The sequence below is a fragment of the Gopherus evgoodei genome, chromosome 11 (genome assembly GCF_007399415.2).
Source record: "Gopherus evgoodei ecotype Sinaloan lineage chromosome 11, rGopEvg1_v1.p, whole genome shotgun sequence".
Lineage (NCBI taxonomy): Eukaryota > Metazoa > Chordata > Testudines > Testudinidae > Gopherus > Gopherus evgoodei.
In genome coordinates this window covers 42184039-42196574 of record NC_044332.1, presented here as the reverse complement: position 1 = coordinate 42196574, position 12536 = coordinate 42184039, and the positions used below count along the sequence as shown (strand labels likewise).

General features: G+C 43.4%; 1 protein-coding gene across 1 annotated transcript; it reads left to right on the top strand.

Annotated features, from left to right (window-relative positions):
- The first annotated feature begins 22 nt into the window (after nucleotides 1–22).
- PHOSPHO2 (phosphatase, orphan 2) lies at nucleotides 23–2902 on the top strand. The gene is made up of 3 exons (XM_030580536.1): nucleotides 23–173; nucleotides 1065–1232; nucleotides 1511–2902. The coding sequence occupies exon 3, from the start codon at nucleotides 1533–1535 to the stop codon at nucleotides 2256–2258; it is 726 nt and encodes a 241-aa protein (XP_030436396.1). The 5' UTR covers nucleotides 23–173; nucleotides 1065–1232; nucleotides 1511–1532; the 3' UTR covers nucleotides 2259–2902.
- The last annotated feature ends 9634 nt before the right edge of the window (nucleotides 2903–12536 follow it).

The window sequence follows — 12536 nt, the reverse complement described above, 5'->3', positions numbered from 1 at the left end:
ACTTGGCGGGGCGGAGCCGGAAGCGGCCCGGCTCAGTGTCAGAGCAGGAGGACCGGAGATGCCGCAGGACCTGGCCCAGTCGGGCGCTTCCCCTCGAGGCCGGTGTAGCGGCCGCACGGCCCAGCCCTGCCCATGACTGTCGGGCCCGGATCTGCCGCGCCCAGAGGCTGAGGGTGAGCGCTCCGCGCGGCCCGGCTGCCGCCCGCGAGGCCGAGTGTTCCCGGCTGCTGCCGCGAGCCTCGCCCGGGCTCCGGTCGGAACGCGCCTCTCTAAGGCCTTGCCGGGCCGGGACGCCGCGTCCGGCGCTAGCACAGCAGCGCTGCCGCGGCCCCCACCCCCGCCGGGCTCCCCCGGTCACCGGGCTGCCATGCAAACGGCCTGCCGGCTTCTAAGAGTGTCCCGGCCTGGCCTGGCTCCCCGCCGCCTCGCGGCGTGCTGCCTGCTGCCCCAGCCAGTCGGTGTGGCTGCTCTGCCGCTCCCCAGAGCGCAGTCGAAAACCCTGATCTCCTTTGCCTGTGCTTTGTGCGCCCTCTGCTGCTGTGTTGTGCTGTGCTTTGTTTGGGGGGCGGGGGCTGCAGTTTCCAAAAGAGCTTGTCTAATGCTGGACGGTCCTCTCTCCATCTCTATTAAGTGTCCTTTATAGACTTACTGGGGCTGAAACTAGAGAGAGTTCGAGCTGTAGCTTAAATATTGTTAACAACCGCTGTGGACTTGCCTGGCTTCTTTCTGAATGAAGAAAAGGTGATGAATGAAGTTATTACTAAGATAAACAAAATGTGTGCCTAGAACTGCACTAAAGAAAGGATGAGGTGTTTCCTCCTCCAGAGTATTCGGGGCTGGTCCATAAACTCTAATGCTGCAGGACCACAGTCACCTATAAATCTCCCCATAACAAGCCAACATTAATACTCAATGCCAGTATTATTTGCGTTCTTGATTTTTGAGTCAAGGTGGCTGCTTGAATATTGTTACTAGTTGTTGGGTTTTTTTAAGTGTGTGTGTGGGGGGAGAGAAAACGGGTTAAACTTCTAGCAACAACAGCATCTCCAAATGTCTCTCTCAAGGTTTTCATAAAAAGCTTCCATCTCCTGTCTGCAAGCTGAAGAATTTAAGCTGTGAGGGTTGCTTTGGCTGGTGATGTGGATAAAAAAATTTAGAACTGAAGTGCCACCTGGCTGTTTAAATGATGCTGTCCAAGGAATGCAAGATTGAGCTCGTGTCAGCGAAGACTAGTGAGTAACAATACAATTGTGTTTCAGATACTTTTTATACTATCTAATTAAAAATGTAGTTGGATAGTGAATTAGAACTTTGACCTTTACAGATCATCTGCTTGCTTGAGCACCTTTCTGACAGATGTAGCACTCACAAACAGCTCACTACCTTTATACATTTGTCTTGCTGACTTTTTTCTCACAGAATTACACTTTTCCAAGCAGAAGATCATGGTAGGAATTCAGTACTTAGTAGAAGCATCTGTTTATATAAACACATTATTTCTCTTTTTCAGAATATATTCTTATCTAACAACTATGAAGTTTCTGCTGGTTTTTGACTTTGACTATACAGTCATAGATGAAAACAGTGACACCTGGATTGTGAAATGTGCTCCTGAGGAAAAACTGCCTAACAAATTAAGAAACTCCTATCAAAAAGGACATTGGACAGAATACATGAGTAGGGTCTTTAGATATTTGGGAGACAGTGGAGTAAGAGAAGATGAGATGAAAAGAACTATGACAACAATTCCTTTCACTACAGGAATGAGAGATCTTTTAGATTTTATTGGCAAGAACAAAGATTTCTTTGATTGCATAATAATTTCAGATTCTAATACAGTATTTATTGACTGGATTTTAAAAGCTGCTAACTTTCATGAAGTGCTTGATGAAGTGTTCACAAATCCTGCAACTTTCAGTGGCGCTGGCTATCTTACTGTGCAGAATTTTCACACTCATCATTGTGCAAAGTGCCCTAAAAACCTCTGCAAAAGAAAAGTGTTAGAAGAATTTGTAGATAAAAAGTTACGGCAAGGGGTAAAATATACAAAAATTATATATGTAGGTGATGGTGGGAATGATCTCTGTCCAGTAACTTCTTTAAAGAAGGATGATATTGCTATGCCCAGACAAGGGTACACATTACAGAAAATGATTTCTCAGATGTCCGAGGATCTTGATCCTGTGCAGTCTTCTGTTCTAGTTTGGTCATCAGGTATTGAAATTTTATCTCATTTGAAATTACTTATAAAGGAGTAACTCAAACTATAGAGATGGGTAAAGGTGTTTTATCTTATGTGGAGTGAATAATGGTAACCATATCTGTCTCAAAGCACACAGTTACAATGCTGAGATGCTATTATCTGAAACTAAGGCATTGAAATACAGGCTACAAAGTATTGTGTTTACTCTTTACTGTAGTGGGAAAGTGAGCATGTTGAAACAGATTATTTATTATATGGAAAAACACTTAGTATGAGCTTTTTCCATTCATGTAAAAGGGGGTGGGGTGTGGCACAGGGAGAAGGGAGCAGGGAGAAAGGCAGAAAGAGGCTAATTTATTGAACTTTTTTTTTTTTTTTTTTCCAAATCTTGACTTTACCAGTTTGTGCAAATTACTTCCGGCCAAATATTTAGGGGGAGAGGCAGGGTAAGTGCACAGAATAATGGCTTTTAATGGAGGGTTCATCTATATGTGTAAGATTTATCCTAGGCACTAAAAGCCAGCTACTGCCACTGTTGGTTTTGTTTATTTGTTAAAGCCGCAAAAATATTTTAAGATGTAAATGTTTGTCTTGTATATGTGGTTCAAAGAGACACATTAAAATAACTACTAAATATTTTACTAATCAAAGCAAGTTTTCTAATAGTTTTTATTGGCTTTAAGAATTTAAGAATGGCCATACTAGATCAAACCAAAGGTCCGTCTAGCCCTTCTGTCAGTGGCCAATGCCAGGTGCCCCAGAAGGAATGAACAGAAGAGGTAATCATCAAGTGATCCATCCTCTGTCACTCATTCCCAGCTTCTGGCAAACAGAGGCTAGGGACACCATCCTTGAATCTAAACGTTAATGTCTATCCGTCTAACGAGTGGTGTGTGTGTTTATGCAAAATGTTTAATTGCCTTTCGAGGCATGCTTACTGAGCTCAAATGCCAAAAGCCTGTGGGTGGGAGTGCCTTTTGAAACAAAGGAGATTCCTTCAAGTGACCTTAAGGAGTAATGTGCATGGGAACAAGAGTCCTCTTCAGTTGTTATTCAGAAACATGATGCAACACGTGAATAGGGAGCCACTCCACAAGAAATTATTTTTAGTCATGGATTCTATTTGTTTTTCACTATCCATGATTGCTGTCACTTCTTCAGAAATATAAAAGTAACTGAATCACAACTGTTGCTGTAGAGGGTTTGCCGCCTTCTATCTTGCACACTGTAATTCTCTTCTCACTCTCCACCTATCTCATCCACATACTTAGGTTCAATCAATGCTGAGTATGGAAAAAGGTGTACAAGAGAATACCTTTCCAAAGATCCCTAAGGCCCCAGTCTGTTAAGTTGTATTGGCTGCCTTGTGGGAGGGACTGGGGCTATTGCTCACAGATCCAGAGGTAGTTCAAGAATCTGTTATATCTGCTTCTAAAGATGCAGATCTCTGACCCTTATCTGCTAGTGCAGGAGCAGAAACCCTGCACCACAGAACCCAGGGCCTCCTCTTGACAATACAAAGTATTTCCTAAGCCATTGACTATCACCACTTTACTCCCACTATAGGAAGTAAATGCTGGACCAGACCTCCAGTTTTGACATGTGACTCTTTGCCATGTACTTTTGCTCTTGATGGCATGAGAACCTGCTGACTCCGGTGGCTTCTCTATCTTCACCATGAGGCCTCCAAACAGTGGAGTTTCTGTTCGGTTTCACATGAGCTCTTGGCCCACTTTCTGCCTCAGTTTGTTCCCTATTGCCAGTGTAAGTGGAGGGAAGTATCCTGCCCCTATACAGTCTGACAGCAGTCTGTAATTTCCATCTTCACTATTTATCAAAATCTTTTGTAGAGTCTAGAAGTTTGGGTAATAACTGGTTAGTTAACTTGTGCTCCCTAGGCTGACTGCTTGCAGCTCTGCAACAGTAGGATGAACCTATGTCAGGAGTATATGTATAATGGAAGACTAAAAAAATCAGATTGTTTTTAAATCTCACTGAAGACAAATTATGGGCCTAAACTACAGTTCTTTAATGTCCCATAAAAAGTACAAAAAAAGTAGTCTTTAAAAATAGTTTTGTGTAAGTAGACTGAACTCCCAGTTGAAGGAGTCAAAGTTGGAGCCTAGATACATATCCATTTTTATTTAGATTGTAGATATTTATGTTTAGAGTGCCAAGTCACTATGGATGAAAAGTGCATCTCCACTACAAAAGGAGAGATTTTTTTATTTTGCATTCTGAACTTAATGTACCCAAGCAGAAGCAGGAAGTCAGTGCAGACCAAGCAAGGAAAAACATTTGTTAATCTAGTGAGTGAGTTCCATGATATTCACAAATACTTTAAGCAGAGAGATGGCATGGTCTGGGGTATAGGGTAGGGGGCTAGGAGGCAGATCTGCATTCTGGTAGGGTAGCTATGCCACTTACTGTCTGTGTCATCTCTGTTAAAGGGGAGAATACTTCCCTTGTAAAAGTCTCTGGGATCTCTGTGTGAAAAATGCTAGAATACAGCAAATTGTAAGTGTGGTGGTAGGAGGGAGGGGCGGCAACAGGTCACATATACCAAACTGTTCATAGTAGCTCCTAAATGAAAGAAGTGAAAAAATAACCGATTGGAGACAAGCGGAGTGGGAGGGAAGCAGAGAAAGAAGATAGAAGGACAAGTCTGTGAAGGGTTGAACACCTAAACATTTACTGTCTTGACCACGTTTTTCAGTTACTGGCAGTGTTTTTTGTTTAAACAAAAATGTGTATATGTATATTATACATATCAGAATTTCACAGTGGATTGGAATATGGTATAACTATTAGTGCAGGATAATACAAGCTCTTATTTGTGGACTAGATCTGCATTCTTCAGAATAGGGTATTACCGGGTTTTTCTCCCACCACAAAAGTGATATAGTGACAAACACCACAAACATTTTATGTGATTTACTTCATAGGCATATTTATTCCTCAAACAAACAAAATGCACATTATTCACACTTAAAAGCAAGCAATTCTGTATGTAAAATGCAAGAATACACTTGAATCTCCAGACTAGTCAATTGAGCCTACCACTCTTTTTAGGTGTGCCCCAAGGTACTGATACAGTTACCTGCTTATTTGCCCTTACAGCACCTTGCCTCTTCTGAAGTTTCAACAAAACTAACCTAAATGTGTTAAATACACACTTGCTCCCTACCTAGCTGGTGGACACACATGCAAATAATTTGTTACTACAAATAACTGAGTAGATTAAGCCCCCAGTACAATGAAAAAGAAAAGTCTTGCTGTAAATTACTGCAAGACCGTACGCTGGTAGGAAAACTGAGAATAATTATTAAATATTAATGAAGGGTGTTTATTGTAGCAACTGAAAGCTGGTTTATAATCCCTTCTATCCTGCTATCATGTCATTTTTTTTTTAGAAAGATGGTCAGTTCTAACAGTAGACTTAAAAATGTGAGTAATGATTCACTTTACTTTCAGTTCATGGTGAATGCTTCATATGTGAATTTTCTGGATGCTGGGTTGAGTAAAATGTGAGAATGACTGAACTGTGAACACAAAGTTTAAAGCAGGGGTGGCCAACCTGATCTGGATCCAGAATTTACTAATGTGCATTGCCAAAGAGCCACAAAAATGTCAGCAGCCCCCCCATCAGCTCACCCCCCTGCTCCCAGCGCCTCCTGCCCACAGGCGGCCATGCCGATCAGTGCCTCCACCTCCCTCCCCGCACCTCCTGATCAGCTGTTTTGTGGCATGCAGGAGGCTCTGAGGAGGAGGAGTGAGGGCACGGCAGGCTCGGGAAGGGGTGGCGTGGGGGCAGGGCAGTGGCAGAGCAAGGGATTGAGCAGTGAGCACTGCCTAGCACACTAGAAAGTTGGCGCCTGTTGCTCCAGCCCCAGAGTCGGTGCTATACAAGGAGCCACATATTAACTTCTGAAGAGCTGCATGTGGCTCCGGAGCCACAGCTTGGCCACCCCTGATTTAAAATATAAAACTGACAGACCCTCTGTCATAGCAGTGATGCTGAGGGTTTCTCTGTCAAGCCAGTTAATTTCTACAGGTTGATGTAAACTGCTGCTTAACTTTCTGCAAAACATAGCTCATAATTAACAAATAATCTAAAAGGACTGGAGAATTGATGATGTGAAAGTGTTTCCCCTGGGATTTTCATTGTTATAGAAAAGTGCCTTCTGGTTAGAATAAATTATGATTTGTATTATAGCGCATGAGAGCCTCAGTCATAGACCAGGACCTCATTATACTATGCGCTGTATAAAACACAATACAATCTAATATAAGACAGATGGAGGAGTACATACAAGAAAACATTGAGACAGCATTGGTCAGCATGATAGGCTGCTGATATGCTCAGATCAGCTGATCTGAGCATAAGTTTTTTGTAGTAATCGTGGCTGAAGAGAGTTAGTTAGTTTTGCGGGTGTTTATAAGGTGCTCCTTCCAAGGGCAAGGGGTAACATGGGAGAAAGCTTGCAGATGCTTGTTTGAATATTTAATAAGTGGGTGATGGAGTCTGGGATCATGGATAAAAACATAATATGCAACCAGAGAAAATGTGCTACTGCTGTAGCATGGTGAGAAAGTATGGGTATTTATGGAATACAGTAAACACAGAGCTAGATTTTTCAATTCTTACAGTGGTGGGCATTTACTCCCACAAATAGTCTCATTGAAGTCTGTGGGTGAAACTCCATTGATTTCACTGGGGACAGGATTTCATGTGGTGGGGATATTTATGTGAATAAATGCTTACAAATGTGAGTAATCATTGCACAATCTGTCCCTTAATGCATTCAATAATGCAAAAATATTTATTAAATTGTTTACATTAAATATATTTAGACTTAACTGTTAATAGTTTAGTCAAATATTTCAAATAATTTAACTTCTACATGACTATTTTTGACCATTGGTGCATCACCAAACTCATTGTTCCCATTATGCCCAGCTCCCATAAAGGAGCAAATAGACCCTAGTATACTTAGGCCTGGTCTACACTGTGTGTGTGGGGGATTGATCTATTCTAAGATACATCGACTTCAGCTATGCTATTCTCATAGCTGAAGTTGCGTATCTTAGATCGACTTAGATTGACTTACTTCACGTCCTTGCAGCGCGGGATTGATGGCCGTGTCATAAACAGATAGCTAAGGGTTAATGTCTCTTTCACCTATAAAAGGGTTAACAAACAGTGACCTGAAACACCTGACCAGAGGACCAATCAGGAGACAAAATACTTTCAAAACTGGGTGGAGGGAAGTTTGGGTGTGAGTTCTTTGTTCTTTGTCTTGGTTCGGTGACCCTCTCAGCTCTGAGAGTGATCTTTCTATCTCCAGGCTTTCTAATCTTCTGTTTCCAAGTTGTAAGTACAAGGATAGTAAGACAATAGGTTTATATTGTTTTGTTTTGTATTTACATGTGTGTAATTGCTGGAGTGTGTTCTTTTTGGATAAGGCTGTTTATTCATTTTCTTTTAAGCAATTGACCCTGTATATTGTCACCTTGATACAGAGACCATTTTATGTCTTTTTCTTTCTTTTTATATAAAGCTTTCTTTTTAAGACCTGTTGGATTTTTTTTCTTCCTCTAGCTAATCTTTTAAATGTAAAGTAAACCAGAAAAACCACTTTATTTGCATGTGTGTTGTGCTGGGTACTTGACTCGCAATTGGAGTGCTATAGTTTAACAAAAGACCCCTTGTCAACCTTAATAGTTCCTTGCTTAATATGCAAGTCAAACTGCAACTAGAGAACAGAAAAAAAAATTCTCTCTGGCTCTTTTTAAAACCAAAGCCTTTCTGTCTGCTTAAAAGCCCTAGCAGAGGAAAATAAAATAATATTCCTACTGGCTTCTGGATTCTTATCTTATCCCACACCACTGCCACTCATGTCATAACTGTCCTACTCAGATCTGAACCTTAGAGCTCAGAACATGAGAAGCTAGCATGAAACCTCCAAACTTAATTACCAGCTTGGATCTGATATCGCTGCCACCAGCCAGAATTCCAGTGTCTGGCTCACTCTGGTCTCCCCAAAACCTTCTCTGGGGAACCCCCAAGACTCAGATGCCCTGAGTCTCACCACAAAGGGAAATAAACCATTTCCCTTCCCCCTCCTCCCCTCTAGGTGTTCCCTCCCTGGGTTCCTGGAGAGATATACAGATTCAAGCTCCATGAATCTAAACAAAGGGATTCCACTCTCTTTACCTCCTCCCAGATTTCCCCACCCTGGGTACTCTAGGAGATTCCTGCTTCAAGTCCTTGAAACACAAGTACCGAGAGATCAATCTCTCTCTCCCCTCACCCACCGGGTATGCAAAGTCAGGCTTAGTAAATCTAACACAAAGAGATTCTCTCTTCCCGCCTGTCTTCTTCCTCCCACCAATTCCCTGGTGAGCTGCAGACTCAATCCCCTTGAGCCCCCACTAAAAAAAAAAATCCAACAGATCTTAAAAAGAAAGCTTTATATAAAAAGAAAGAAAAAGACATAAAATGGTCTCTGTATCAAGGTGACAATATACAGGGTTAATTGCTTAAAAGAAAAAATGAATAAACAGCCTTATCCAAAAAGAATACAATTTAACACATTCCAGCAACTACACACATGTAAATACAAAAAAAACAATATAAACCTATTGTCTTACTATCCTTGTACTTACAATTTGGAAACAGAAGATTAGAAAGCCTGGAGATAGAAAGATCACTCTCAGAGCCGAGAGGGTCACCAAACCAAGACAAAGAACAAAGAACTCACACCCAAACTTCCCTCCACCCAGTTTTGAAAGTATTTTGTCTCCTGATTGGTCCTCTGGTCAGGTGTTTCAGGTCACTGTTTGTTAATCCTTTTATAGGTGAAAGAGACATTAACCCTTAGCTATCTGTTTATGACAGGCCGCCACTCCCCTGTTGACTCCGCTTCCGCCTCTTGCCCTGGTGGAGTTCCAGAGTCAATGGGGAGCGCATTCGGGGATCGATGTGTAACCCTTCTGCCCCTCTGAGTTGGCAGCAACAAAGGGCCGGATTCAGTATCCAGGGGTTCCGTTTCAATAACGCAAATGCAAAACTGGCTCGAGCCCCCACTCAGTGACCTGGGACAATTACATACCACCCCCCGGGAGCCTCTAGGAAGCAGTACTTCCCCTCTCGCAAGCACAGAGTTTGAGTGTAGCAAAATCCTTTTAATAAAGGAGGGAAACAATGTGGCATCATACTGGGGAGACACCACAAACAGGATTCATAATGTAAACCATGAGCAAAAGACCCACCAAGTAAGTTTTGGCAATGTCCTTTTCCTCTTAGGGTCTTAAGTCCAATCACCCCAAAGTCCAACAACCCAAAAGTCTCTGTCTCTGGTCAGTGCCACCCCAGAGTTCAAAAGTTTATCTGCAGAGTTTTACCCCGTCAGCCTGGGTGGAAATAGTGGGGGAGAGCACACACAGGGTGTTAAGGGGCACCTTACGTGGGCCAGGGCTGACTGCTCCGCCTCTCCTTGGAGTTCTGCTGCAGCCCTCACCACGACCAGCTTCGCCGCTCCTCCAGCCAACCTGTGAGCCGCTCCGGCCGTCCCCGCAAACCGCTCCACTCACTGTTCCGTGGGCTGCTCCAACGTGCTGCAAACTGCTCCACTCTGCCAGCCACTTAGCGATAGATCTTCAGGCTCCCCCACTAGTTAACACAGCACTCAGTGATCTCAGCTCAGTAAGCTTAGCTCTTTTAGTGATTTCAGCTTGTAGTAGGGGAGCACCGGTGCTGGTGCACCATCAGCCCAAATTGAATTCAGCTCAGCAGCCTCTAGATGGACTCCTAATGGAATCAAAATTAGTTCTGCTCTTTAACAGTGGAGAATGTGCAATTGGTGTTCCAGGCCTTCAAAAGGAGCCCATACCATCAGGTACACACACCAGTCCCCAACCTCTTTTAATTCACTGGGTTTTGGAACCCATGTCTAGATAGTGCTACTTAATTGATGGTGTGACTCTGTCATAAATCAGTCTCATAGTTCCTCCTTCATATAATCAGCGTGACAAGACTTTATTGCTCCTGCCCCAATAACAAAGAAATTGGGGATCCCAGAGCTGTCAAAATAATCATCCCAGGCTGCCGTGGGCTATGCTAGGGGGGGTGGGTGTGCCAATGCAAATACCTGAAATTCCTTTCCACACTCCCCATAATTCATCACCAGAGGTCAGGGTAGAGCTCATCCTGACTCTGCTTACAGATGTATTTCGTCTAGCCGAGACACGATACATTGATCCCCGATAGATTGATCACTACTCACCAGATTGGCGGGCAGTGTAGACATACCCTTAGTGACTGTAGTTTTAAAGTTCTAAGAACCTGAATTTCTGTCACCCTGCATCCAAATGAGGGCTTAAACATCCACACATCAGTTTTTAAAACATTTACCTACATGGTTATCAAGCACTTTCTCCAGTCTGTTTGCTGATAATGTTGTGTCACGGGTCAATGGGAAGGCCGGTGGTGCCAAGTTTTAATGTTTGCTGGCTGTTAGTCATCTTGTAAATAAAACTCTTGTAGCTGGCAACTGAGAACCTGATGCTGCTACAACAAACAAGATGTTTGCATTTGTGCCACCAGAGTCTTCCACTTCCTGTCTCTGTGTAAAAATAGTTGTTTGAAAATTAATGTAGGTCTAGTAGCTGTCTGTAGTGTGTTTGTGTTTGGGGGTTACTTGCTGTGTGCTGAGTTTGTGTGTGTCTATTTGTTTGAAGAACCATGTGTTGTGGCTGGCAGTTGGAAGCTGTGAGCTTCTAAACAGGGTTTGAAATCTAGAAGCCTCTGTTCATTGGCTGAGCCTTAGTCAGGGAGCGGGGCTATAAGGAAGGCCAGGGCTTTATAAAAGAGTAATCAAGCAACCAGGGAGCTCTGCGAACAGGTACCGCTAACAGGGAGTTTCAAGAGGGAATTGGGAAGGGGGCAAGGTACACTTGCCATTCTTTAAAACGTTTAAACTAAACTTCTTGATTTAAACAAAACCCTATCATTAACCTAGGTAGCTGTAGGAGAGAATATGGGGAGAAGCCCAGAAGCAGAGTGGGGGCTATCCTGTTTATTGCACTCAGTGTAGCATGTATGATTACCTGCCCTGTGGGCGAATGGTGTATGTTTGCATTCGGGGCAAGGAGCTCCTGGCCTTCAGAGACAGCGTACGGGCTTTGGATGATGGGGTAGCAGAACTGGAGGAGCTAAGAGAGGCAGAGAGGTATATTGATGAGACTTTCTGGGACACTGTAGATTTGTCCCACCTCCAGTCAGACAGCCCCTGCACTGTTAAGGAGGATGAAAGGCTCAGGGAAGGGAAGCAGAGCCTTTGTGACCCTCCTTCCAGATGATGTTGGGGTATCCTCTCTGAGGTTACCTCTCCGGGGGAGGGAACTCTAGTCATTAGGAAAAGGCAGGTGTTAGTAATGGGAGATTCAATCATTAGAAACATAGATAGCTGGGTTTGTGATGATGGAGAGAACCGTATGGTGACTTGCCTGCCTGGTGCGAAGGTTGCGGATCTCTCGAGGCATCTAGATAGACTTGTGTAGTGCTGGGGAGGAGCCGGTGGGCGTGGTACATGTAGGTACCAATGACATAGGGAAGGGTAGGAGAGACATCCTGGAGGCCAAATTTAGGCTGCTAGGAAAGAGACTGAAATCCACGACCTCTATGATAGCATTCTCATAAATGCTTCCAGTTCCACGCACAGGGACAGATAGGCAGGCAGAGCTTCAGAGTCTCAATGCGTGGATGAGACGATGGTGTAGAGAAGAGAGGTTTAGATTTATTAGGACCTGGGGAAACTTTTGGGATAGGGGGAGCCTATACAGGAAGGATGGGCTCCATTTAAACCAAAGTGGATCCAGACTGCTGACACTTGACATTAAAAAGGTTGCAGAGCAGTTTTTAAACTAAGAGATGGGGGAAAAGCTGATTGCTGCAGAGGGGCACGTGGATCGGATAGAGACTTCTCTTAGAGGAGAGTCTATTGATAGCAATTGTCTAGGTTTTAGTCAGGAGAAGAGGCTGGAAAAGGATAAAGTATGGGCCAGATTAGACAAGAAACATTCACATAAAAAAATCTGATGCATCAGAAAAAGGCAAATAAACAGTGACAAGTTTTTAAAGTGCTTGTACACAAATGCCAGAAGTCTAAATAAGATGGGTGAACTAGAGTGCATTGTGTTAAAGGAGGATATTGATATAATAGGCATCACAGAAACCTGGTGGAGTGAGGACAATCAATGGGACACAATCATTCCGGGGTACAAAATATATCAGAAGGACAGAACAGGTCATGCCGGGGGGTGGGGGTGG

Excerpts from the sequence above, each read along its gene's own strand:
- PHOSPHO2 (XM_030580536.1), top strand. The coding sequence starts at position 1,533 with ATGAAGTTTCTGCTGGTTTTTGACTTTGACTATACAGTCATAGATGAA.